This window comes from Oncorhynchus mykiss, chromosome 11, assembly GCF_057628025.1.
Source record: "Oncorhynchus mykiss isolate SJ-2025 chromosome 11, ASM5762802v1, whole genome shotgun sequence".
Taxonomy (NCBI): domain Eukaryota; kingdom Metazoa; phylum Chordata; class Actinopteri; order Salmoniformes; family Salmonidae; genus Oncorhynchus; species Oncorhynchus mykiss.
Window position 1 is genome coordinate 7,792,310 of NC_143032.1, and position 26,553 is coordinate 7,818,862.

The following is a 26,553-nucleotide window of genomic DNA, read 5'->3' on the forward strand; positions in this document are numbered from 1 at the left end:
TCCTCCCGACTGTATGTAATAAAACCTAAGATTACCTGGGGTACCAATGCAAGAAATAACACGAAAAAAGAAAAAAAAATACTGCATAGTTTCCTAGGAACACAAAGCGAGGCGGCCATCTTTGTCGGCGCCGCAAGTAGACCATAAAATAGTGTAGTGCAATCAGATCATATGCCCGAACTGTGCGACGTAGTAGGGAGTTAGAACATAGGCCTGTTGGAAACTATGTAGTTAACTACAATGACCATAATCCACTGCGCGTCTAAACTTGCAGGCGTAAAAAAAAAAAAAAACATGCCGAACGATGTAAGAGAGAAGAATGAGTGATCAAGATGGGATAAATAGCAGTTTCTTCCCGATGCATCTCTGACTGAAAATACATGATCTAAGTGACTGATAGTTGGTATTCAGCAGTCACAAAACAAGGTATTTTTTTTACTTTGAAGAACTACTAAAAATAGTGATTTTGTCAAGACTGCAGCTCTACAAAGATGTGATGACTTGGAATGAAATAGTAAAGTAATATGAATAAATTATGGTTAAGTGATCAGCAGTCATGGGCAGTCAATACCATCATGGGACTTTTATTCTGTGTTAATACATTCAACCTACATAATGCATAGTGAATTTAATGTTTAAAAAGATAAAACATATCTAAACTGCAAATCGATTGATTATTATTGATTATTTTTTAATAATTGAAATTAAACCGAACATATATTTTTTTAAGCACTAGTCACTTAGCACTAATGGTTGTGGTTACATTTGTAACAAAAAGGGAATTTTTAATCGACAAACTTCATGTATTATTGCATTAAAAAAAAAAAAATCAGGTGAACCTATTTTGATAAAATAGTTATATTATTAGTGTGTCTTCTGGTTAAAGGCTTATATTAAGCTTAGGTATAATTTTACAAGCCCTGTATTCAATAGATTACTGACTGTTTGAAATGTAGTGTGTTGACCTTTAAAATTGTGCTACAAAGCTTATTTAGAAAAGTAATTAAAACCTAGATATCATTTTTAGGCCATATCACGCAGCCGTAACCAGAGCAGAGAGAGGGAGTTGGAAGAGGGCCTTCCACAATCCACATCTGATTGGCTGCCGAGCTAGGTTTTGAAGGAGAGGAAGACGGAGAAAGAACGAGAGACCAGAAGAGTGTAAATGTGTATATCCACGTTAAGTCAATGAGCCCCTGCTGGCATGGAGGCGGTGCCAAGAGAAGGCTTTCTGGGACCAACATAGAAAGGGAGATAGATAGAGAGGGAGTGGAAAGAGGAAGAGGGTAGAAAAGGAGGAACAGAGAAAGGGGGGAGGATTTGAGGAGAAGAGGTCGTTTTCAGCTATCAGCCTCCAATATTCCAATGGGGGCTCATCCTAACCCAAGAGGAGGAAAGAGGTGAGGGAGGTTTGATGTCTGGTGACACGCTGCCCTGCCCCGTGTGGCCCAGCCACGCTACTACCCACACTAGTCCAGTGCCAAGCGCCTAGCGCACACAGAGCCTCGAGCCACAGCCTTTAATCCATTAAACACTACACAATTTTTTTCACCAGCCTGCCGTAACCAGGCAACGCACGAACAAGGCATAGCTGTCAGTATGCAGTTAGGGGGGTAAAATCTCACCCCCTGCCTCTTGTAACAGTGAGACAAAGAGGAAGGAACAAATAGGCGAGACCTAGTGACAAGCCCGGGCACTCGGGTCAACACTAGAGGTTGACCGATTATGATTTTTCAACGCCGATACCGATAACGATTATTGGAGGACCAAATACCGATACATCGGCCAATTTTTTATTTATTTATTTGTAATAATGACAATTACAACAACATTGAATGAACACTTATTTTAACTTAATATAATATATCAATAAAATCAATTTAGCCTCAAATAAATAATGAAACATGTTCAATTTGGTTTAAACAATGCAAAAACAAAGTATTGGAGAAGAAAGTAAAAGTGCAATATGTGCCATGTAAGAAAACTAACGTTTCAGTTCCTTGTTCAGAACATGAGAACATATGAAAGCTGGTGGTTCCTTTTAACATGAGTCTTCAATATTCCCAGGTAAGAAGTTTTAGGTTGTAGTTATTATAGAACTATTTCCCTCTATACCATTTGTATTTCATTAACCTTTGACTATTGGATGTTCTTATAGGCACTTTAGTATTGCCAGTGTAACAGTATAGCTTCTGTCCCTCTCCTCGCTCCTCCCTGGGCTCGAACCAGCAACACAACGACAACAGCCACCATCGAAGCAGCGTTAACCATGCAGAGCAAGGGGAACAACTACTAGAAAGCTCAGAGCGAGTGACGCTTGAAACGCTATTAGCGCGCGCTAACTAGCTAGCCATTTCACTTCGGTTACACCAGCCTCATCTCGGGAGTTGATAGACTTGAAGTCATAAACAGCGCAATGCTTGACGCACAACGAAGAGCTGCTTGCAAAATGCACGAAAGTGCTGTTTGAATGAATGTTCACGCGCCTGCTTCTGCCTACCACCGCTCAGTCAGATACTTAGATACTTGTATGCTCAGTCAGATTATATGCAACGCAGGACACGCTAGGTAATATCTAGTAATATCATCAACCATGTGTAGTTAACTAGTGATTATGATTGATTGTTTATAAAGATAAGTTTAATGCTAACTAGCAACTTACCTTGGCTTACTGCATTCGCGTAACAGGCGGTCTCCTTGTGGAGTGCAACGAGAGAGAGGCAGGTCGTTATTGCGTTGGACTAGTTAACTATAAAATGTTGCAAGATTGGATCCCCCGGGCTGACAAGGTGAAAATCTGTCGTTCTGCCCCTGAACGAGGCAGTTAACCCACCGTTCCTCGGTCGTCATTGAAAATAAGAATGTGTTCAACTGACTTGCCTAGTTAAATAAAAGGTATAAAAAATAAAAAAGGCAAATCGGCGGCCAAAAATACCGATTTCCGAATGTAATGAAAACTTTAAATTGGCCCTAATAAATCGGCCATTCCGATTAATCGGTCGACCTCTAGTCAACACTCTAGCGGAGGGGGGCATGAAAGGAATTTGGTCCAATCTAAGTCTGGAGTTCCGACGCATAATTTACATTTGCACCGAGCTGATGCGTAAAAAGTAGAGAAGGTACGTCATTCTATGTTCCCCCACATCGTTCTGTCTCCCAGGACCCCCCTTAACCCGCCTCCAGGAACCTCCAGTTAAAAAGACAAGCACTGCTAATCATTACCTGAAGCAGCAGTCTGGGAAAGTATTTAGTGGAATCAAATTAACAACTGCCAGATGGACATTAGGAAGGCTGTGTTGTGAGCATGCATGGCTGGTTGGATTACGTTGAGATCGACAGAAAGGGCATCCACTCAGCATGAATCTGTATAGGAGGCGCATCTGAACTGATGAGCAAAATCACACTACTTACCTAGGGCGGTGACAGCTTCTGACTGCACGTACTGCTGCAGGGAGGGGGGGGGGGGGGGGGGGTTGCCTAGACTACCAAATACTTGTTTGATACAACACCTTGGTTGTTTCATCACGTTGTAAAGGAGTTCATGTTACCACATTATAGTTTCGAACGGTATACCAAAACTCCGGTACTTCTTCGATTAATAGAACAATAGGAGGAAAAAAAACTGTTCGGTACTAGAATTATTTATTTCGGTACCTCTGTCAAATGTGTCTCACGGATCCACCTAATGCAGCGCACGCCATACCTGCTCCAGCCTGTACTGGGAGTCTGGCGTGCATCATGTTAGCTCCCCACTCATGTGGCATAGAAGTCACAGTATGGAATTAACAAGTAAATGTTTGCCAGCTAGATCTCTCATAACAACTATTAGGTTATCTGACTAAAAAAGTGCTAAAAATGCTCTGCAGTTCTGCATTTTGGTTTGCTAATTTTGTAGCTAGTTAGCCATCTAGCTAAGTGGTTAGCTTCTTCCAAAATCAAGCACCGCTTGGTAACACCTCCTGGATCAATATTTGTTTTGTGCGTGCAGCAAACTGTAGTTACTTGTATAATTTATGAGCTGGGTTGTCTGTACAGCGAATACTTCAGGTCAGAGACTCGTTCATTAGCATGTAGTTAGCATTCTCTAATGGGATATTACATGTACTTGTTAGCATTGCTAACCTTCAGATCAGAGACTCATATACAGGTGAATATGCATTCACCTGTACTGTTAATAGGCCTAGGCTACATCTTGATTTACCCAGTTTAAATCAATAGAGATTTACAAATCAACTAAATTATTACGTAGTTAGATTATTTTTTACCAAAGTCAAATTGATGCATATATGTCTGTCCCTGAAAAATGTTGATGTAAAATGTTGAATAATGTAATTTTTTTTTTTTTTTTTTTTTTACCTTTATTTAACCAGGCAAGTCAGTTAAGAACAAATTCTTATTTTCAATGACGGCCTGGGAACAGTGGGTTAACTGCCTGTTCAGGGGCAGAACGACAGATTTGTACCTTGTCAGCTCGGGGGTTTGAACTCGCAACCTTCCGGTTACTAGTCCAACGCTCTAACCACTAGGCTACCCTGCCGCCCCCTGCCGTAATGATATTGAACTCAAGATGCCCAACAACTGAACAGAGAGTTTATCTATTGAGTATCACGACAGTGTCAAGTATTGTGATACTAAACCTGGTATCGAAGTAAACGTTCTAGTATTGTGACAACACTACCGCAGAACCTGACTCAAACGCAAAAAATATATATATAATAATACGAGTAATGATGGTTATTTTTATGACAGTTTTCATCCAGAATCATAGATTACACAATTATACGGTAATTGTGCCATCACTACTACTACCTGCCAAATATAATGAATATGTTACATCAACCTTTCTAAACGGACTTTAGTTCTACCAACCAGACGAGAACTCTAGCAGTGTATGTGCTGAAAGCAGAAACTGGCGGCACAGCATGAGGGCAGGGCCTGAGAGCAGGGCCTGAGAGCAGTGACTAAGCAACCTGACTTGTACAAATGGTACAGGCTAGTTACAGATGAGCGACCAGCCACACTACACAGAGCCTCGCCGGTTTGTCGCTAGTGTACTCAAATGGATTCCAGACAGGTTTCAAATTCAAGCTAGACCCGAGCCAGCTACCCTTCCCCAGCTCACCTTCTTCCTCCTCCCCCCTGGGCTCTCCTCCTCCCCCCCCCCCCTCCCTCGGGCTCTCCTCCTCCCTCGGGCTCTCCTCCTTCTCCCCCTCTACTCCCCCCTCTCTACTCCCTCTACTCCTCTCCTTCCTCCTCCACACCTCTGAGGTCCCCTAGTTTTCCCGGACTGCTGTTATAAATGACCAGTTAGCATCCCCCGCCCTCCGGTTTTTGTTTGGGGGCGGAGCGCATTACAATAATAGCCAAATGTGGCTATTTGCAAAAGAAGGATATTGCATATTTCTACTTTTGTGTACCTATTCAGGATACATCACCATGGAGAATGATAACCATAATTATGCATTTCTATAGAGTACAGATAAAAAAAATATATATTGTGTCACACACCGGATAGGTGCAGAGAAATGTGTTTTACAGGGTCAGCCATAGTAGTATGATAGGTGCAGAGAAATGTTGTTTTACAGGGTCAGCCATAGTAGTATGATAGGTGCAGAGAAATGTGTTTTACAGGGTCAGCCATAGTAGTATGATAGGTGCAGAGAAATGTGTTTTACAGGGTCAGCCATAGTGGTATGATAGGTGCAGAGAAATGTTGTTTTACAGGGTCAGCCATAGTAGTATGATAGGTGCAGAGAAATGTGTTTTACAGGGTCAGCCATAGTAGTATGATAGGTGCAGAGAAATGTTGTTTTACAGGGTCAGCCATAGTAGTATGATAGGTGCAGAGAAATGTTGTTTTACAGGGTCAGCCATAGTGGTATGATAGGTGCAGAGAAATGTGTTGTTTTACAGGGTCAGCCATAGTAGCATGATAGGTGCAGAGAAATGTGCTTTACAGGGTCAGCCATAGTGGTACGGCGCCCCTGGAGCAAATTAGGGTTAAGTGCCTTGCTCAAATGACACAGATTTTTCACCTTGACGGCTCAGGTATTTGAACCGGGGACCTTTCGGTTACTAGCCCAACGCTCTAACCACTAGGCTACCTGTCGCCCTATCTATCAGGAACCCATGGTGTAATTCCCATTGTGTTTTTTGTTTGGCATACATTTTAAAGTGAAAATCAGAGCCAAAGCGTAATTCTGTTACTGTGGAATTGCCCAATACAACAAAATAAATGTGCTCAGCGCACTGGGGGCTCCACACAACCCTGATTGGATAGGTGTGTTAAGGATTCAGTAGGTACACTGGGATGGGGTAGTAGCAACAGAGTGCCCATTGGGGCATGGCGGTGCGTTGCTCTACGAATCAGCCCAGCGCCTGCCCTCCAGATCAGGGACACTGTGTACCAGCCCAGGCATATCACACCTAATCACTTATGGATGCTCCAGCAGAAATTTAGTTTTGCATCCCAATAAGGCAGCGAGGGCTCACATCCTCTATCCCAAGAGAGGAGACAGACTCTGGTTCTGGGTGGAGAAAAAAAAAGTGAATCTAACTTCTTATGGCTGCAGGGGCAGTATTGAGTAGCTTGGATGAAAGGTGCCCAGAGGTGCCCAGAGTCAACGACCCAGGAATCCTAGTTCCACAGTCTCAGTTGCTAATATATGCATATTATTATTAGTATTGGATAGAAAACACTGAAGTTTCTAAAACTGAGTGATGTCGGAGTATAACAGAACTCGTATGGCAGACAAAAACCTGAGAAGAAATCCAAACAGGAAGTGGAAAATCTGAGGTTGGTCGATTTTCAACCCAGCCCCTATTGAATACACAGTGGGATATGGATAAAGTTGCACTTCCTAGGGTTTCCACTAGATGTCAACCGTCTTTATAAACTTGAATGATGCTTCTACTGTGTTGTGGAACCTGGTTGTGCAACCAGATGGGAGCTCTTTGAGTCAGTGGTCTGGCAGAGAGCCAGGTCCTGGTCACGTGCATTTCACATGAGAGAGACCTGCGTTCCATGGCTTCTCTACAGACATAGGAATTCTCCAGTTGGAACTTTACTGAAGATTTATGATAACATCGTAAAGATTGATTCTATACTTAGTTTGACAAGTTTCTTCGACCTGTAATATACGTTTTTGAAGTTTTCGTCTGAAGTTCGGCTGGACCTGCACGAGCGTTTGGATTTGTGTACTAAACGCGCTAACAAAAGTAGCTACTTGGACATAAATAATGGACATTATCGAACAAATCAAGCATTTATTGTGGAACTAGGATTCCTGGGACTGCATTCTGATGAAGAACGTCAAAGGGAATATTTAAAATGTGATATCTGATTTCTGTTAACTCCAACATGGCAGATAATTGTATTTATTTTATGAGCACCGTCTCAGATTATTGCATGGTTTGCTTTTTCCGTAAAGTTTTTTTGAAATCTGACACAGAGGTTGCATTAAGGAGAGGTATATCTATATTTCCATGTCTAACAATTGTACTTATAGACATTTAGAATGAGTATTTCTGTAAAATGATGTGGCTCTGCAATATCACTGGATGTTTTTGGAACTAGTGAACGTAACGCATCAATGTATACTGAGATTTTGTGATATAAATATGAACTTTATCAAACAAAACATACATGTATTGTGTAACATGAAGTCCTAGGAGTGTCATCTGATGAAGATCATCAAAGGTTAGTGATTAATTTGATCTCTATTTCTGCTTTTTGTGACTCCTCTCTTTGGCTGGAAAAATGGCTGAATTATTCTGTGAGTTGGTGGTGACCTAACATAATCGTTTGTGGTGCTTTCGCTGTAAAGCCTATTTGAAAACGGACACTGTGGTGGGATTAACAACAAGATTACCTTTAAGACGGTATAAGATTCATGCATGTTTGAGGAATTTTAATTATTATTATTTATGTTGTTTTGAATTTGGCGCCCTGCACTTTCACTGGCTGTTGTCATTTCGATCCCGTTAACAGGATTGCAGCCCTAAGACATTATTAAACAGCATACCTAACACTTAGAGAGGCTGCTGGCACACAGGGTACAGCTCACTGTCTCAGCTGTCACTACTAGGTAGAGGGAACAGTCAGTCCTCCACCATGCCTTAAAACCACTAAGGCAACTAGGCCAGACCATAGGCAGGTGGACTAAGATATTTGAGGCTAAAATAATGCTGGCCTTGACCCAGAGAGAGCCAGCGGCTGGTTACAGGCTGCAGGGAACATTAGGTAGACTGAAGCCACTCCTCAGTCAAAAGGCACGACAGCCGACTTGGAGTTTGCCAAAAAAGCACCTAAAGAACTTTCAGGCCATGAGAAACAATATTCTCTGGTCTGATGAAACCAAGATTGAATTCTTTGGCCTGTATGCCAAATATCATGTCTGGGAAGAAACCTGGCACCATCCCTACAGTGAAGCATGGTGGTGGCAGCATCATGATGTGGGGAAGTTTTTCCACCAGCAGGGACTGGGAGACTTGCCGGGATCGAAGGAAAGATGAACGGAGCAAAGTACAGAGAGAACCATGATGAAAACCTGCTCCAGAGCGCTCGGGACCTCAGACTGTTGGCGAAGGTTCACCTTCCAACAGGACAACAACCCTAAGCACACAGCCAAGACAAGGCAGGAGTGGCTTCGGGACAAGTCTCTGAGTGGCCCAGCCAGAACCCAAACTTGAACCTTGATCGAACATCTCTGGAGAGAGCTGAAAACAGCTGTGCAGCGACACTCCCCAGCCAACCTAACAGAGCATGAGAGGATCTGCAGAGAAGAATGGGAGAAACTCCCCAAATACAGGTGTGCCAAGCTTGTAGCATCATACCGTAGAACACTCGAGGCTGTAATCGCTGCCAAATGTGCTTCAACAAAGTACAGAGTAACGGGTCTGAATACTTTGTAAATGTGATATTTCAGGTTTGTTTTTTTAATACATTTGCAAAAAAATTTAAAACCTGTTTTTGCTTTGTCATTATCAGTTATTGTGTGAAGATTTATAAAGGGTAAAAAACGATTTCATCCATTTTATAATAAGGCTGTAACATAACAAAATGTGGGAAAAGTCAAGGGGTCTGAATACTTTCCAAATGCACCGTATATCGCCAAATTTGACTTAGCAGCATTGGCCATCTAGTGGGAACAGCTGCTAGGAGGCACTTAGGAAAAGTCTGGTCTCTCCAGGTTCAAAGAAGATGTACTGATTGACAGCAAGGCTGTTTAGACGATAGGCTGGCCTAGGTCCATTCAGTTAACTGTCAGAACCAAATCAAGAGATTTCTCCTCTTTGCCCCCTATGCAAACACAACTGACAAAGCATTACCACATAGAGCAGAGAACGTGGCTGACTTCACACTGATAAGGGTCCAATTCTGGTAAGCAGCAAGCCGCATGGGGGTTAAACTTGTTTCGGAGGGCGACGGCACATTTATCTGAATGAAACATGCAGTCGTCAATAATGCATTTCGGCAACAGCAAGACCTTTGTGATTTACACTGGCATTTTGAGAGCCTCATATCATCTGGAGTCATTGAAGTCCTCTAATGCCTCCAATTAACTTCATTCCATAGCGCACAATCTGATTACAACTAAATAAGACATTTTCTAACAGTGTTAGGGGGGGGGGGGGGGGGTGGAGTTTGCTAAGACCAAGCTTCAAGTGCCTGCTGCACCGAAGAGCCCCCCCCTCCCCAGAGAGGCTGCAAATGAAAAGGATGGTATAAAGTTTAATCTAATACCCGGTTCACTGCAAAAAGAGAAGCAAAAAGACAACAGCCTCAGATTTCAGAAATCAATGGCAATTGGATTTTCACATCTTTGGAGCCTGTGGCTGCAACCTCTAATGAGGTAATTGAATTATCTCGCATTCAATAGCAGAGCGACCCGTTCAATTGCTATGCAGCAGCGGAGAGAGAGAGAGAGAAAGGAGACCTCGTTTCTTTGTGGTGTATAGACGACTGCGCCAATTGATAGCCTGTGCGTTCTCTTACAGTAAAATGGTGGGTAAGGCCTACTTTGTCTCTTCGTCAGAATTTTTCATTCATTAAAAAGCACAGTACGATTTACAGGCGTGATACTAAAACGAATTACAGAAGTAGAACTCCTCTAGAAAAAAGGTAATCTTGTTCAATTGGAATACGATTCCTTGATGGGCTCAGCATATCATGTAAATCAACAACTATTGGAATGTGAACATATCACTGGCTACATTTTTCGTTGTTGATAGCCCACTGATAATACGCATCCCATCTTCGAGTGTGTGGCTAGAAAACTCTTTCAGGACATTGCCTTTAAGTCGGCGTAGCCTCTAATTACAGTTTTATCTTGTACCAATGCTCTTCTTTAAATCTCAAGAGTTTATGACAATCCACTCAGACCAACCGGGTCAGGCATTGGTCCTCTCCTGCCGAGGGCAACAAGACAGAGCCAGTCACCACCACGAACACTGAAATAACGGATGGCCTACTTCGATGTAGCACACTATACTTGAAACAATGTTCACCTGGGACAGAGTTCTTTCTCGCTGATAAATCACACAACGTGAGTATCACATTCTCTATGCCAAATTGGTGCGACCTCATCCTCTCTACACTACTATGCAAATTGTCTGAGTCGCTGCCTTTCCTTGCGCACACACACACACATTGAATGTGGAACACCTGACAGATGTTACAGACACACAGGCTTTGAAATGTGGAACAACAGAGATCTTACAATGAAATGAGATGTTCTGGCCCCAATTGGTCTGTTCAGATAAATGATATGTTAATGTTAATAAATGTATTTTTCTTAATATCTATATCTCTAAATAAATATGTTTATTTAGTTATTTATGCAGGGCTCAACTGAAAGAGAGACCTTAGTCTCAGTATAAAACTTCCCTGTCAAAAACAACAACAAAAAAGTATAAAATTAAAAATATCTAAAAAATAAATATGTTCCAGAGCTTAGCCTACGGCTGGGGTAGTCTGTGCTTTGCGCCACCCAGTCAGCCTTGGGGTAGCCGAACTCTCATTGACTAGACCAGGCTGAGAGAAGTGGCAGCAGGACAGGAGGGATGTGATGTGAAGTCACAGTGGTCTAAACCAGTCTGCTAGTTCAAGTCTAAATTCTGAAAGTAAATACATACTGGAAAAGCAGCCAACAAGTGCTCAGCATATGTGGGAACTACTTCAACTGCTCAGCATATGAAGAATCTCAAATATATTGTGATTTGTTTAAACACTTTTTTGGTTAATACATGCTTCCAAGAGTTATTTTATAATTGTTTATTTATTTAACTAGGCAAGTCAGATAAGAACAAATTCTTATTTTCAATGACGGCCTAGGAACAGTGGGTTAACTGCCTTGTTCAGGGGCAGAATAACAGATTTGTACCTTGTCAGCTCGGGGGGTTTGAACTTGCAACTTTCCGGTTACTAGTCCAACGCTCTAACCACTTCTCATTCTGAGTGGAAATGTTGTTTCCAGAGTTCACAAGCTGCTACACTTGTTTCTGGTATATTTCATAACCATCATTTACGAGTTGTCAATTTTTATAATTTAAAAAAAAATATATTTTGGTTTGGAGAGGTTCATGTGGGGCGGCAGGTGCCTAGCAGGTAGCCTAGGAGGTAGCTAGATCTTCTGTTGAATCTGACAATTAATATTAATGGTTGTACAGTCGTCTCAAATAAATAGGACCTCGGCGTTACTCTGGACCCTGATCTCTCTTTTGAAGAACATATCAAGACTGTTTCAAGGACAGCTTTTTTCCATCTACGTAACATTGCAAAAATCAGAAACTTTCTTTCCAAAAACGATGCAGAAAAATTAATCCATGCTTTTGTCATTTCTAGGTTAGACTACTGCAATGCTCTACTTTCCAGCTAAAGCACTAAATAAACTTCAGTTAGTGCTAAATACGGCTGCTAGAATCCTGACTAGAACCCCAAAAAATCATCATATTAGCCTTCCTACACTGGCTTCCTGTCAAGGCAAGGGCTAATTTCAAGGTTTTACTGCTAACCTAAAAAGCATTACATGGGATTGCTCCTACCTAGCTCTCTGATTTGGTCCTGCCGTACATACCTACACGTACGTTATGGTCACAAGACACAGGCCTCCTTCTTGTCCCTAGAAGTTCTAAGCAAACAGCTGGAGGCAGGGCTTTCTCCTATAGAGCTCCATTTTTATGGAATGGTCTGCCTACCCATGTGAGAGACGCAAACTCGGTCTCAACCTTTAAATCTTTACTGAAGACTCATCTCTTCAGTGGGTCATATGATTGAGTGTAGTCTGGCCCAGGAGTGTGAAGATGAACGGAAAGGCTCTGGAGCAACGAACCACCCTTGCTGTCTCTGCCTGGCCGGTTCCCCTCTATTACAGGGGCTGGAGTCACTGGCTTACTAGGGCTCTTTCATACCGTCCCTAGGAGGGGTGCGTCACTTGAGTGGGTTGAGTCACTGATGTGATCTTCCTGTCTGGGTTGGCACCCCCCCCCCTTGGGTTGTGCCATGGCGGAGATCTTTGTGGGCTATACTCGGCCTTATCTCAGGATGGTAAGTTGGTGGTTGAAGATATCCCTCTAGTGGCGTAGGGGCTGTGCTTTGGCAAATGGGTGGGGTTATATCCTTCCGGTTTGGCCCTGTCCGGGGGTGTCATCGGATGGGGCCACAGTGTCTCCTGACCCCTCCCGTCTCAGCCTCCAGTATTTATGCTGCAGTAGTTTGTGTCGGGGGGCTAGGGTCAGTTTGTTCTCTCTCTCTCTCTCAGCCCTAGGACCATGCCTCAGGACTACCTGACATGATGACTCTTTACTGTCCCCAGTCCACCTGGCCGTGCTGCTGCTCCAGTTTCAACTGTTTCAACTGTTCTGCCTATTATTATTCGACCATGCTGGTCATTTATGAACATTTGAACATCTTGGCCATGTTCTGTTATAATCTCCACCCGGCACAGCCAGAAGAGGACTGGCCACCCCACATAGCCTGGTTCCTCTCTAGGTTTCTTCCTAGGGAGTTTTTCCTAGCCACCGTGCTTCTACACCTGCATTGCTTGCTGTTTGGGGTTTTAGGCTGGGTTTCTGTACAGCACTTTGAGATATCAGCTGATGTACAAAGGGCTATCTATATAAACAAATTTGATTTTGATGTTTTTTGCCTAGCAGGTTAGAGCGTTTGCCAGTAACCGCAAGGTTTCAAGTTCGAATCCCCAAGTGTACAAGGTAAAAATATGCCGTACTGCCCCTGAACAAGGCAGTTGACCTAGGAACAGTAGGTTATCATTGTAAATAAGAATTAGTTAAGAACAAACTTGCCTAGTTAAATAAAAGGTAAAAATATATATATAAATAAAAAGTGAGAAATGAGGATGTCTCTGGTTTCTTTGTCCTGATAAGTACCTGGCCTGCTGTGCACAAATGTAGCCAAGTGCTAATTTGGGGATGTCTGATTTCTGATGGTCTGATGGAGCTTCTCAGTCATGGCTAAGTTTGGTCAATTTTGCTACCGACAAACAAACCCTCAATCAACCAGTCAACAAACGGTTAAATTGTTTCCAAAACAGTAAAATGACGTGACCAGCAAAATACTATTATAGGTCTGTATATAATGACGAGATACTTATGTTTCCGCCCTAACAATGGGAGTCGGCCCAAGGCGGGAAGGAAGGCGACAAGCTTAGGTCCAAAATAACCCATAGAAACACATTGGGCTTTTTTTTGGACAGATTCTGGCGAGAGTGAAACCTCTTGCTTTGCCTCTTCCTCTCTGATACTATGCATTCATACAAAGGACCTGACATTTTTAATTAAGAGCTTAATGGAAACATGAAACAATAACAAGAGGCTATATAGCCTATTATTGTACATGCAACTCCTGTAATGAAGTAGCTAATAAAAATGTCATTTTCAAACATATGCCAAAACGCAATTCGCAGAAAACACAGTTCTAAACCGAATGCAGTTGAGAGACATTAAAATCTCTGTTACAAATCTCTTAGAAAGAGGAGGAATCTAATATCAACAAGTATGATGGGTTGCTGTTATGACTAAGCAAAGCCATGCCTCATTGTTTGAAGTAGAGTAAAACGTTCAGAGTTCACATTGCACTACGCTGCTGCCTCCAGTTCACAATGCAAAGTGGTGGGTGATGCGCTGAGCGTTAACGATAGGCAGGATAGACCCAAATGGCGACTGTGCGCTTTAATTAGGCTCTGTATGCTGTCTGACAGGTGGTGGGGGTATTCCTCTCCTCAATCTAGGCTCTGTATGCTGTCTGACAGGTGGTGGGGGTATTCCTCTCCTCAATCTAGGCTCTGCATGCTGTCTGACAGGTGGTGGGGTATTCCTCTCCTCAATCTAGGCTCTGTATGCTGTCTGACAGGTGGTGGGGTATTCCTCTCCTCAATCTAGGCTCTGTATGCTGTCTGACAGGTGGTGGGGTATTCCTCTCCTCAATCTAGGCTCTGTATGCTGTCTGACAGGTGGTGGGGTATTCCTCTCCTCAATCTAGGCTCTGTATGCTGTCTGACAGGTGGTGGGGGTATTCCTCTCCTCAATCTAGGCTCTGTATGCTGTCTGACAGGTGGTGGGGTATTCCTCTCCTCAATCTAGGCTCTGTATGCTGTCTGACAGGTGGTGGGGTATTCCTCTCCTCAATCTAGGCTCTGTATGCTGTCTGACAGGTGGTGGGGTATTCCTCTCCTCAATCTAGGCTCTGTATGCTGTCTGACAGGTGGTGGGGTATTCCTCTCCTCAATCTAGGCTCTGTATGCTGTCTGACAGGTGGTGGGGTATTCCTCTCCTCAATCTAGGCTCTGCATGCTGTCTGACAGGTGGTGGGGGTATTCCTCTCCTCAATCTAGGCTCTGTATGCTGTCTGACAGGTGGTGGGGTATTCCTCTCCTCAATCTAGGCTCTGTATGCTGTCTGACAGGTGGTGGGGTATTCCTCTCCTCAATCTAGGCTCTGTATGCTGTCTGACAGGTGGTGGGGTATTCCTCTCCTCAATCTAGGCTCTGTATGCTGTCTGACAGGTGGTGGGGTATTCCTCTCCTCAATCTAGGCTCTGTATGCTGTCTGACAGGTGGTGGGGGTATTCCTCTCCTCAATCTAGGCTCTGTATGCTGTCTGACAGGTGGTGGGGTATTCCTCTCCTCAATCTAGGCTCTGTATGCTGTCTGACAGGTGGTGGGGTATTCCTCTCCTCAATCTAGGCTCTGTATGCTGTCTGACAGGTGGTGGGGTATTCCTCTCCTCAATCTAGGCTCTGTATGCTGTCTGACAGGTGGTGGGGTATTCCTCTCCTCAATCTAGGCTCTGTATGCTGTCTGACAGGTGGTGGGGTATTCCTCTCCTCAATCTAGGCTCTGCATGCTGTCTGACAGGTGGTGGGGGTATTCCTCTCCTCAATCTAGGCTCTGTATGCTGTCTGACAGGTGGTGGGGTATTCCTCTCAATCTAGGCTCTGTATGCTGTCTGACAGGTGGTGGGGTATTCCTCTCAATCTAGGCTCTGTATGCTGTCTGACACGTGGTGGGGTATTCCTCTCCTCAATCTAGGCTCTGTATGCTGTCTGACAGGTGGTGGGGGTATTCCTCTCTTCAATCTAGGCTCTGTATGCTGTCTGACAGGTGGTGGGGGTATTCCTCTCCTCAATCTAGGCTCTGTATGCTGTCTGACAGGTGGTGGGGTATTCCTCTCCTCAATCTAGGCTCTGTATGCTGTGCATGTGATAAATAAGATGCGTGACAACTAAACAAAAATACAAACGCGCCAATTTAAATTGCACAAAATTATGCAAATTACCCTATAGACCGATAAGCATGACTGGTCAAATGTATTTAACGGTTAACATCAGGGCCTGCCCACTCCCTGGCCCTCCCCCTCCATTATGGTAGGGCCAGCCCACTCCCTGGCCCTCCCCCTCCATTATGGCAGGGCCTGCCCACTCCCTGGCCCTCCCCCTCCATTATGGCAGCGCCTGCCCACTCCCTGCCCCCCCCCCCCCCATTATGGCAGGGCCTGCCCACTCCCTGGCCCTCCCCCTCCATTATGGCAGGGCCTGCCCACTCCCTGGCCCTCCCCCTCCATTATGGCAGGGCCTGCCCACTCCCTGGCCCTCCCCCTCCATTATGGCAGGGCCTGCCCACTCCCTGCCCCCCCCCCCCCCATTATGGCAGGGCCTGCCCACTCCCTGGCTCTCCCCCTCCATTATGGCAGGGCCTGCCCACTCCCTGGCCCTCCCCCTCCATTATGGCAGGGCCTGCCCACTCCCTGCCCCCCCCCCCATTATGGCAGGGCCTGCCCACTCCCTGGCTCTCCCCCTCCATTATGGTAGGGCCAGCCCACTCCCTGGCCCTCCCCCTCCATTATGGCAGGGCCTGCCCAATCCCTGGCCCTCCCCCTCCATTATGGCAGGGCCTGCCCACTCCCTGGCCCTCCCCCTCCATTATGGCAGGGCCCCTACCACTATGGCAGGGCCTGCCCACTCCCTGGCCCTCCCCCTCCATTATGGCAGGGCCTGCCCCCTCCCCATCCATTATGGCAGCCCTCTCCATTATGGCAGGGCCCCTACCACTATGGCAGGGCCCCTACCACTATGGCAGGGCCCCTACCACTATGGCAGGGCCTGCCCCGCTCCCTTGCGCTCCCCCGGTCTGCCCCATTATGGCAGGGCCCCTACCACTATGGCATGGCCTGCCCCCTCCACCTCCATTATAGCAGCCCTCTCCATTATGGCAGGGCCACCTCCACTATGGCAGGGCCTGCCCCACTCCCAGGCCCTCCCCCTCCACTATGGCAGGGCCTGTCCCACTCCCTTGCGCTCCCCCGGTCTGCCCCATTATGGCAGGGCCTGCCCCGCTCCCTGGCCCTCCATTACGGCAGTGCTTTTGTCCACACCAGATGTGGGGATGGGCGAGGTGGACCGTCCTCTCAGACCAAAACACTGTCTGGCTGCTCAAGCAGAAACAAAGAAACAAGCATATCAGATGGTTCTCTCAATTAGGCCTACGTGTCACAAATAACTGGCTATGATAATATTTGTAAGTTATTCTTAGTAGGTTAAAACAGAAAGTCAAAGTAAAATTGTAAAAAAAAAAAAAAATGGCCAATATCCTTTTTCACAGGTGCATTGAGGGAGCAGTGAGTTTAAATAGTGTTGACGGCCAATTCCCAGCGAGCAGACATTCAATATAAACATGGTGATGGCTGAACGAGCCCGCTAATGAATATGCATCAGGTTGATTTAAGAGAAAGTCTCCCGTTGATGCCAGCTGTTCAGCAGAGACCTTCAGCCCCACCAGAGCAGATGCTCCACTGACTCACTGGGATGAGAGTCGGTTAGCAACAGATGTTTTCGCAAAAGAGACCACAAAATACCTCAAGGTAGTAATATCTGCATAATGAAAACAATTTATATATATATATATATATCTCACACACACACAGCTTTTTATTCCAAATGTGCTCAAGATTAGATGGGTTTGTTGCCTGCTGCCTGCCTGCCTCAAATTGTTGAGCATGGAGCTTAAAGGCACAACCTCACCCATAAAATTGGACAGAAAAACACCATCTAGTCTCATCAAGATAAGTCGGCCAATGTCTTTAGTGCGTTCAAAAAGCGAAACTCCTTCCAAAACGGTTGAACACTTATTCACCCAAACAAAAAAGTCAAAAAGGCCAGAATTCCAACTATGAATACTGCAATGGGTTTGTGGGTGACTATAGCTGACTATTGTTCAAGATATGCAAGCCTATTGAACCGTCTGTGTATGCCTGGCCTGTACATTGCATTTCTACTGGTGTTTGCCACTATCCTGACCTGCTAATAACACTTCAGAGAGCAAGCAGTAAGTCACACAGTGAGTACCAGTCAATGCGTAAAAAAAGGGGCAATCTGCAATTCAAACAAAAATATTGCCATGCTGCCACTGTTTCTGGTAAACTGCTATGGGATAGGGCTGGAGAAATGTAACCACTCTCAAATTCAGGGCTATGGATCCAAGGACTGACCATCCATGATATCAACATTACAGTTTTAACCATGTCGAGGCAATACAGTGTTTGTTTACAAGCTTATATTTTGGGTTCCGATTAGGTTAGAGAGAGTTGAACTAAGCTCATGACGCAATTATGCTCAAGAATCAAAATGGCTATGAATCATTCATTTAAAAGTAAAAAAAAAAAAAATGAATGTAAAAAAAAAAAAAAAAGAAATCGCAGATTGCCCCTTTAAGTGCAACTTTTTTCCACCCCTCTCTTTGCATAGGCCTTACTAATTGCTTGCATGTCAGAGCATATGACTGAGTGTTCTTTATAAATACCCTGCTCACCAAGCTGCCTCAGTGGCACACCGAGGAGTCGTAAAACCTTCCCTTCTGCTGCTAGAGGGGAGGGAGGAGAGCCCTGAGAGGGCACATTTTATGTTTGATACAGCCCGTTCAAAAAGAGAGTGGACTGCAGTATTAAAAACCCCCAAAAAACAAAGCTAGCATCCACATTCAGCCATTAACCAAATAGATGTTGCCACGCACACACACCGAACTGGACACACATTACCCCGTGGGACTGGAGAATTCACACCGGAAGATTACTATAGGATAAAACCAGAAAAGACTAATGAAAGTTTAAGAAACCATGAGACAAAACAATCCTGCTATAACACTGGTAGATGGAGGGGACGACAATCTCAGCAGCACATTGATTTGTCGGGAGGCTTTTTCCTATCAGCGCAGAGGCAGATAAATACGATACACATTGAACTACTCAGTGCGGTGGAGCTACTGTGCCGTGTGGTTATGTACACAAGTTGACGGTTTAAAAAAATTGCACATGTCGGGGGAGTGTTCAAAAGCACCGACTCCAGTGGGCTGTATACTGTTACGTAAACTGACCCCCCCCCCCCCCCCCTCCCCCACGTCCCCCCCCCCAAAAAAGTGAGTTCATAGCAGGTAGGCTATTCGAAGCATGTGTCAGCTGAGGTGATTGGAAGGTCTGAAGAGGCCGCCAACCCCAGTCATCTCAGTGGGGGGGGGGAGCTCAACACACACACACCTCAATGCAGGAAAGTAGTTCCGGCTGTATGGATGTATGTGCACGTCATTCCATCATGATGGCCAGGAGTTTTATGGGCTAGATGGGTCAAGTTCATACTAATAGGGGATGGGGAGGGGTAAGAGGTACAGTTTTTTTGTTTTGCCCTTGAGAGAAAGGCACTTAGCCAAAATTGCTTCTGGAAATATCCTCCAGATAAAAGGATAATGACAAAAGCAATTCACCCGGAGGCTTTAATACGAGTGTCTGTAGAGCATTTTGGGGGACAGGAAGTCAGCGACTGATTGAAACAGATTGCAAAACAGGTAGTCCCATTTCCAATGTAACAGAAGAGAATGATCAATGTACTCCTTCTCTGGCAGCATTTTGTCTCTCCTTTTCTTCAGCCCTTTTTACATGTACCAACAAATGGGTGGGATCATTCTACAGTGGTCCATGCAAGCATACGCTCAGACGGGTGTGATCATTCTACAGGGGTCCATGCAGCGTACGCTCAGACGGGGACGGGGACGGGGTCGTGTACGATCATTCACTTCCGGTAGTTTGCTTGAAAGATGAGTTGTCATTCCTTCACCTCAGTAGAACATCTTTGGTCTGACAGACGTTTACATGACACCCAGAATGCATTGTATAATGTCAAAAAACATGGCGCCACACATAGCTGGCAAACAGCATATCATTAGCTCATTGTAAATCAGTACAACCTTCAAAAATGTATTTTACACACATCACGTGTCCATTACAATAATCTATGCAATAATCAGAATGCATTAGATGTCACCAGTACTTGAAAACATGTGAATTAAACTATAAATTCCAGACAGAAAATGTACCAGTTGGTGCAAGACTGCGTGAATGTCTGCCTACTTGATCTGCGGAAAAACTAGGGAAGTACTTGGGCTCCACTCAAAGAGAGAAGTTTGTCAGACTCAGTAATGCCTCCAAAATAAAATTGTCCTCAACACGGAAATGGGCTACCTCTATGTGAATTAACGAGGAGGGCGGAACACACCTCAATTTAAAAACTGTTGTTCGGAAATAAAACTTGTTCCTGAAAATAATTTGAAATTGACAAGACAAAACATCGCCTATAGATAATTATCAGGCAGCATGTGTTAACTGTACTGTTGCATAACAAATCACATATTAGAACAGTGAGTGCATTCTGACATCACGTTCATAAAACAACTCACGCTGAGGAGACCGTTAGAGATATTTGGAACTCAAATGTGAAAAGGTTTTATTTATTTTTTTAAATAATTTGAAACTAGTTGCAGCAGAATTCTCGATCCCGGGTAAAAGCGGGGGCCGTCTGAATGCATCACTAACCCTGAATCCAATCACTACCCCTGAATCCAACCACTACCCCTGAATCCAACCACTACCCCTGAATCCAATCACTACCCCTGAATCCAATCACTACCCCTGAATCCAATCACTACCCCTGAATCCAATCACTACCCCTGAATCCAATCACTACCCCTGAATCCAATCACAGCTGGGCACAAATACAACTTCTCAAATTAGTTGTGGTTCCTTACTCCAAGGACAAGAGGCAGTTTGGGGGTCAGTCACTCAAATGTTTCACATTCCTCTGACCAAAAGGCAAATTTACTGTATTGACCATAGCAAACACCCCTTTTTGACTAGTTGGGGGAGGGGGGGGGGGGGTAGGGGGGTTTATGGAATGTGACTGAATTCAAAAGTCTTGCTCTGCCCTGTGCCTGGAGTTTATCCCTCATTCTGATGCCGAGTCGACACAGCAGCACAGGTGCTTAAAGCTTTTGATGTGGTCTTATCGGTGACATGGAGATATAGCACTTAAACTAAGCTGCGCATATTTTTTTATTTCCCTGATGAACATGCGCTGTTTACTTGCAGTATTGCGGGGAGCAAGCAACGCAAGTTTTGAGCAGATCGCAAATTAAAGGGGGCTCTGAGCCGGGCACACAGGATTGTTGAACACCACGGGAGCTGGACAGTAATGAGGTTTGCAAAAGGTCACTGGAGGACGCAAAGGTCAAACACCAGCTGTCTCAACAGATAATGTGAAATAAACTGCTATTGTCACCAAATGCCCCATCCAACACAGCTAAAGGTGATGGAATTGTTTAGAGAGTCCGTTTAGAGAGAAGCACCGTGATGAAGCCTAAACAGCATTGGTAGGAGGTCCAATCTAACTGGCAATTGTCCGATTTCAGAAGGAAGAGTGTCATGCATGTTACCGACTGCATGGTGAGCACTACTATCACCAACGAGCTGACATAAGGACACGTAACGTGTGTTTACGTTAACTATTTAATATCTATGTATCTTGACGCTGTGCATCATTTATGACAGCGGTGATAGCATCAAATATTCTAGGGGAGGTAAACTGGGGACGTACAGATTCATCCCTCCTTATTTTACACACAACAGCTTCCCAGAAATGCACAGATCGTCTAGATGCTAAGCTTCTTATTGGTGTAAAAATAAATAAATGTAATCAAAAAAAAAATAGTCCAGCACCTTCAATCTGAGAAAGTGGTCTGCTCCTTTATCCGTGGGATTATATGCATCAAGCATATGGATTTCATTCTGATGCAAATACACCCGGCCTCGTTTAAGCTCCCACGTCACCGAAAGCATGTCAATCGTATTTCAAAAACGGACAACAAAAAAAATCCTCTCTGCAGGTCAACATAACAATTGAGTTTTATTTCATAACATTCTTTAAAAAAAGGACACTGGTTAAAACGTATGGGAACGGTTCCCTTTACGTGATCAAAATACAAGCGCTGTGAGCTGGGACTGTATTCATCATGTTTCCATCGACACTCCGTCCACACAAAGGAATATCATAAGGTTCCAAACCAGCAGAATTATTCCATATTCTAGTTAATAATTAAGTTCGTTTGTGGTAATCACAGGCTGACCGTATTCACAAATATATATAATTTTTTGTGTGTTTAATTAAACAATAATGGCATTTAGGATGAAGGAAATCAAGGTAACGTGTGAATGCACATTGTCAGCCACATAGCTGTTATGGAATGTACAATAATCGACATTAGGAATTTAGAAAGCATAGAAGAGGGGGGTCTAAATCCTTGTTAGGGGGTTGTCTCACGATGTTCAATTGCATGGATAAAGTGTTGAACGAGAACTTTAGCTGCCCAGCTCTACACTTTAGTAGCAGTTCCAGCTCAATGTCGAGCTAAATTCATCAAACTGATAAAACGACTAGTCAGTTACATAAGACTTACTTGGTCAATGGCTGACAATTAGCTCACATTACTATCTAGGGGGTGTCCGAGTAACCTCTGAGCCACAATGTTACCAGCAATCCGTGTGTCAAGGCAATATTGGCTATTTTGAAAATCACCACGAGTGAGATGCAACATTTCGTTTAATTTGTCTTGCCAGTTCAGCTCCCAGTGAAGCTCGCACAATGAGTATGACTTTGAACATCCCCTCAAGATCAGTCACTAGCTAACGTTAGTTTTGCCGTTTAACTTTTGTCAACGGCGTTAAAACCTTGTTTTACAACAAGCAAAAAGCATGAGTGACGAGCAACCGCATACTGTAGCAACAACAACAAAATACTAGCTAAAAATAGGTTAATTATAACCAACTGTCTAGCTATTACGGTGTCAAGTTCAACCAAACCCATCTCTTTCGATTGAAGAAGTATTTGCTAGTTAACTAAAGGGGAATCCTCCCTCAAAATAGACAGCCAACCGGAGCAGTTTGTTTATTAGCAGTGACTATTTAGCTACACCGACACAAACGCAAAACATAACCGTTGCCTGGACATTTCTGTCATGGGGTTTTCATCGAACTCCTCGGTCAGTGTCCAGCACGAGAAATGAACGATTAAGACCAATAAACAAAACAAACACAAACACATGTGAGGGATACAAACTAAAGTCTTTGCTCAACTGAGAAATAACAAGTTACTAGTTAAAAGTCAGTCAAAGCTCGAAAACATCATGTTTACAAATGACTTCGCGCATTGATCCTGGACTAAAGACGATCCCCTCAACAATAAACATCGGCTCTGACAGCGCCGCTTTGCTCCGAGTCTGACCTGCGCCATCTTTGAGAAGTCTTTTTAGGCTGCCGCTTCTTGAAAACAAAGAGCAAACAACCGACGCCCCGAAATCAACTTCGTGTCCACAACCTATTAAAGTAAACATTTAAAAATTTAAAAAAAAATCCCAGACATAACCTCGCTCACTTACCATAATTTTCTTGAATCATAGTCCCAAATAACAGGACTATTAACACGAGAGAATAGGGTACTGCATCCATCGTAGTTGAGACTTACTCCAGACTGACTGTCTCAACTTCTCTCGCTAGTCCATGGTTGAGGGAAACCCGTCTGATTGGCTGGTACCGCTGGTACCAAACCCCGCCCAGACCAAGCAAGCCTTCTCGTGCGGATGTAAACATTTCCTGACAGTTCACATAATTATCCATTTGTTCATCTCAATTGTCAGTAGAAACCACTTCTTTTTTTTTTTAAGTCAGCCGTGTCAGCTAAAAAAAAAAGGCAGCAAATTAGACTAAATGAACTGTTAACGCTGCAAGACAATGCTCCGCTGATTGCAAGGTGTAGCAGTGGTTTAAGGACTCCACTCCATGGTGCTGAAAAGAAAGCTCTGCTGTTGGGACAGCTTTTATGTAGGCCTTAATAACAGTTTGTGGGCACCGTTTGTCACCCTTATAATGGAATGAATGTATTGTTTAGTATTGTGTTGTGGCTTTGCTGGCATGCATCTAAAACATTATTTTTTATTTTTTGCCTCACAAAGATTTACATGCTAAAATTGCCACTGAACTTTTACAAGCCTATTTACAGCTTGCTTGTCTTAATTGGCTAAATGCACTTACATTTGAGTCATTTAGCAGACGCTCTTATTCAGAGCAACTTGCAGTAGTGAGTGCATACATTTCCATACTGGTCCCCCATGGGTATCGAACCCACAACCCTAGCGTTGCAAGCCCCCCCTCCCCGAGGGGGAGGAATAATGGTCTGGGGCTGTTTTTCATGGTTCGGGCCCCTTAGTTCCAGTGAAGGAAAGTCTTAAAGCTAGAGAATAAAATGGCATTCTAGACAATTCTGTGCTTCCAACTTTGAGGCAACAGTTTGGGAAAGGCCCTTTCCTGTTTCAGCATGACAATGCTCCCGTGCACAAAGCGAGGTCCATACAGAAATGGTTTGTCAAGATCGGTGTAGAAGAACTTGACTGGTCTGCACAGAGCCCTGACCTCAACCCCATCGAACACCTTTGGGATTAATTGGAATGTCGATTGCGAGCCAGGACTAATAGCCCAACATAATTTTGCTATATGATTTAGAATTTTAAGACCCCGTGAAGTATCAAAAAATAGATATTTAAAAATGATTTGATAAAAACATATTTTTGGCCTTACTGCTATCAGCCCATACAAACACATGGAACAACAGATTCACAACATGGAATAGCAGATAGTCCCCTCCCCCCAAAAACTCTAAAGGAACTTGTTCTGAAGTGTCTGTCCTATATCTGATTTTTTTTGTGGGACATGTATTAAACCATTGTCATTGTATCCTATTTTTAGGTCACATTGATATTTTTTATAGCAAATGAAGGAACAAGCAGCTTTGGCTTTATTTATTCTTGCTCACAGTTTACACAGACTGAAGAAATGCAGAATTTACATAGTCAAATATTGCATAAAAAATAGCAAGAGAGAACACTTAGAATACAGAACACATAGCCAACATTATACAAACACTTAGAATACAGAACACGTGGCTAACATAATACAAACACTTAAAATACAGAACACATGGCTAACATAATACAAACACTTAGAATACAGAACACATGGCTAACATAGTACAAACACTTAGAATACAGAACATATGGCAAACATTATACAAACACTTAGAATACAGAACACATGGCTAACATAATACAAACACTTAGAATACAGAACACATGGCTAACATAGTACAAACACTTAGAATACAGAACATATGGCAAACATTATACAAACACTTAGAATACAGAACACGTGGCTAACATAATACAAACACTTAAAATACAGAACACATGGCTAACATAATACAAACACTTAGAATATAGAACACATGACCAACATAATACAAACACTTAGAATACAGAACACATGGCCAACATAATACAAACACTTAGAATACAGAACACATGGCTAACATAATACAAACACTTAGAATATAGAACACATGGCCAATATAATACAAACACTTAGAATACAGAACACATGGCCAACATAATACAAACACTTAGAATACAGAACACATGGCCAACATAATACAAACACGTAGAATACAGAACACATGGCCAACATAATACAAACACTTAGAATACAGAACACATGGCTAACATAATACAAACACTTAGAATGCAGAACACATGGCTAACATAATACAAACACTTAGAATACATAACACATGGCTAACATAATACAAACACTTAGACTACATAATGGACTACAGTCTTTTCTTGATGGTCAAACTGTATTGTGTAAAAAATATGAATAGCCATAAATCATTTAGCAGACGCTAAATGATTTAAGAGCTACAGCGAGCTCTTTCGCCAATATTCTGGAATAATTTTCAGCACGAGACTGCTCCTGTAAAGACACAGTTTAAAGCAATGATGTCGCTCTTGTTGCGGCCGATTCCCTGATCCACCTCTACGCAGACGACACCATTCTGTATACTTCTGGCCCTTCCTTGGACACTGTGCTAACTAACCTCCAAACGAGCTTCAATGCCATACAACACTCCTTCCGTGGCCTCCAACTGCTCTTAAACTCTAGTAAAACCAAACGCTTGCTTTTCAACCGTTCGCTGCCCACACCCGCCCGCCCGACTAGCATCACCACCCCGGACGGTTCCGACCTAGAATATGTGGACAACTATAAATACCTAGGTGTCTGGCTAGACTGTAAACTCTCCTTCCAGACTCATATTAAACATCTCCAATCCAAAATCAAATCTAGAATCGGCTTTCTATTTGGAAAACAAAGAATCCTTCACTCACACCGCCAAACTTACCCTCGTAAAACTGACTATCCTACCGATCCTCGACTTCGGTGATGTCATCTACAAAATAGTTTCCAACACTCTACTCAGCAAACTGGATGCAGTCTATCACAGTGCCATCCGTTTTGTTACCAAATCATCTTATACCACCCACCACTACGACCTGTATGCTCTAGTCGGCTGGCCCTCACTACATATTCGTAACTCTGTGTTTTTTGTCTGTGTCACACTGCTTTGCTTTATCTTGGCCAGGGTCGCAGTTGCAAATGAGAACTTGTTCTCAACTAGCCTACCTGGTTAAATAAAGGTTACATTTTTTTTTTTTTTATATAAATCCGTTCAGTTTCAATTCGTAACAAGTGCACTGATACATTGTTCAAACACACACAAGTTTAAGTTTCATCGTTATCAGGAAACTGGACTTAGATTTGCAAAATGTACAATATGTT

General features: G+C 43.5%; 1 protein-coding gene across 4 annotated transcripts in view; it reads right to left on the minus strand.

Moving 5' to 3' along the window:
- LOC110535204 (TGF-beta receptor type-1) overlaps positions 1-23,613 on the minus strand; it is a 74,655-nt gene extending 51,042 nt beyond the window's left edge. For 2 of the 4 annotated variants that reach the window (XM_090189265.1, XM_090189264.1), the window contains exon 1: positions 23,268-23,397. In XM_090189265.1, coding sequence (XP_090045391.1) covers positions 23,268-23,270 — 3 coding nt within the window. In that variant the 5' untranslated portion in view covers positions 23,271-23,397. Of the gene's footprint in view, positions 1-23,267 lie in introns of all 4 variants that reach the window. The other 2 variants (XM_036934753.2, XM_036934752.2) reach the window with 2 other exon arrangements.
- Positions 23,614-26,553: the final 2,940 nt, after the last annotated feature.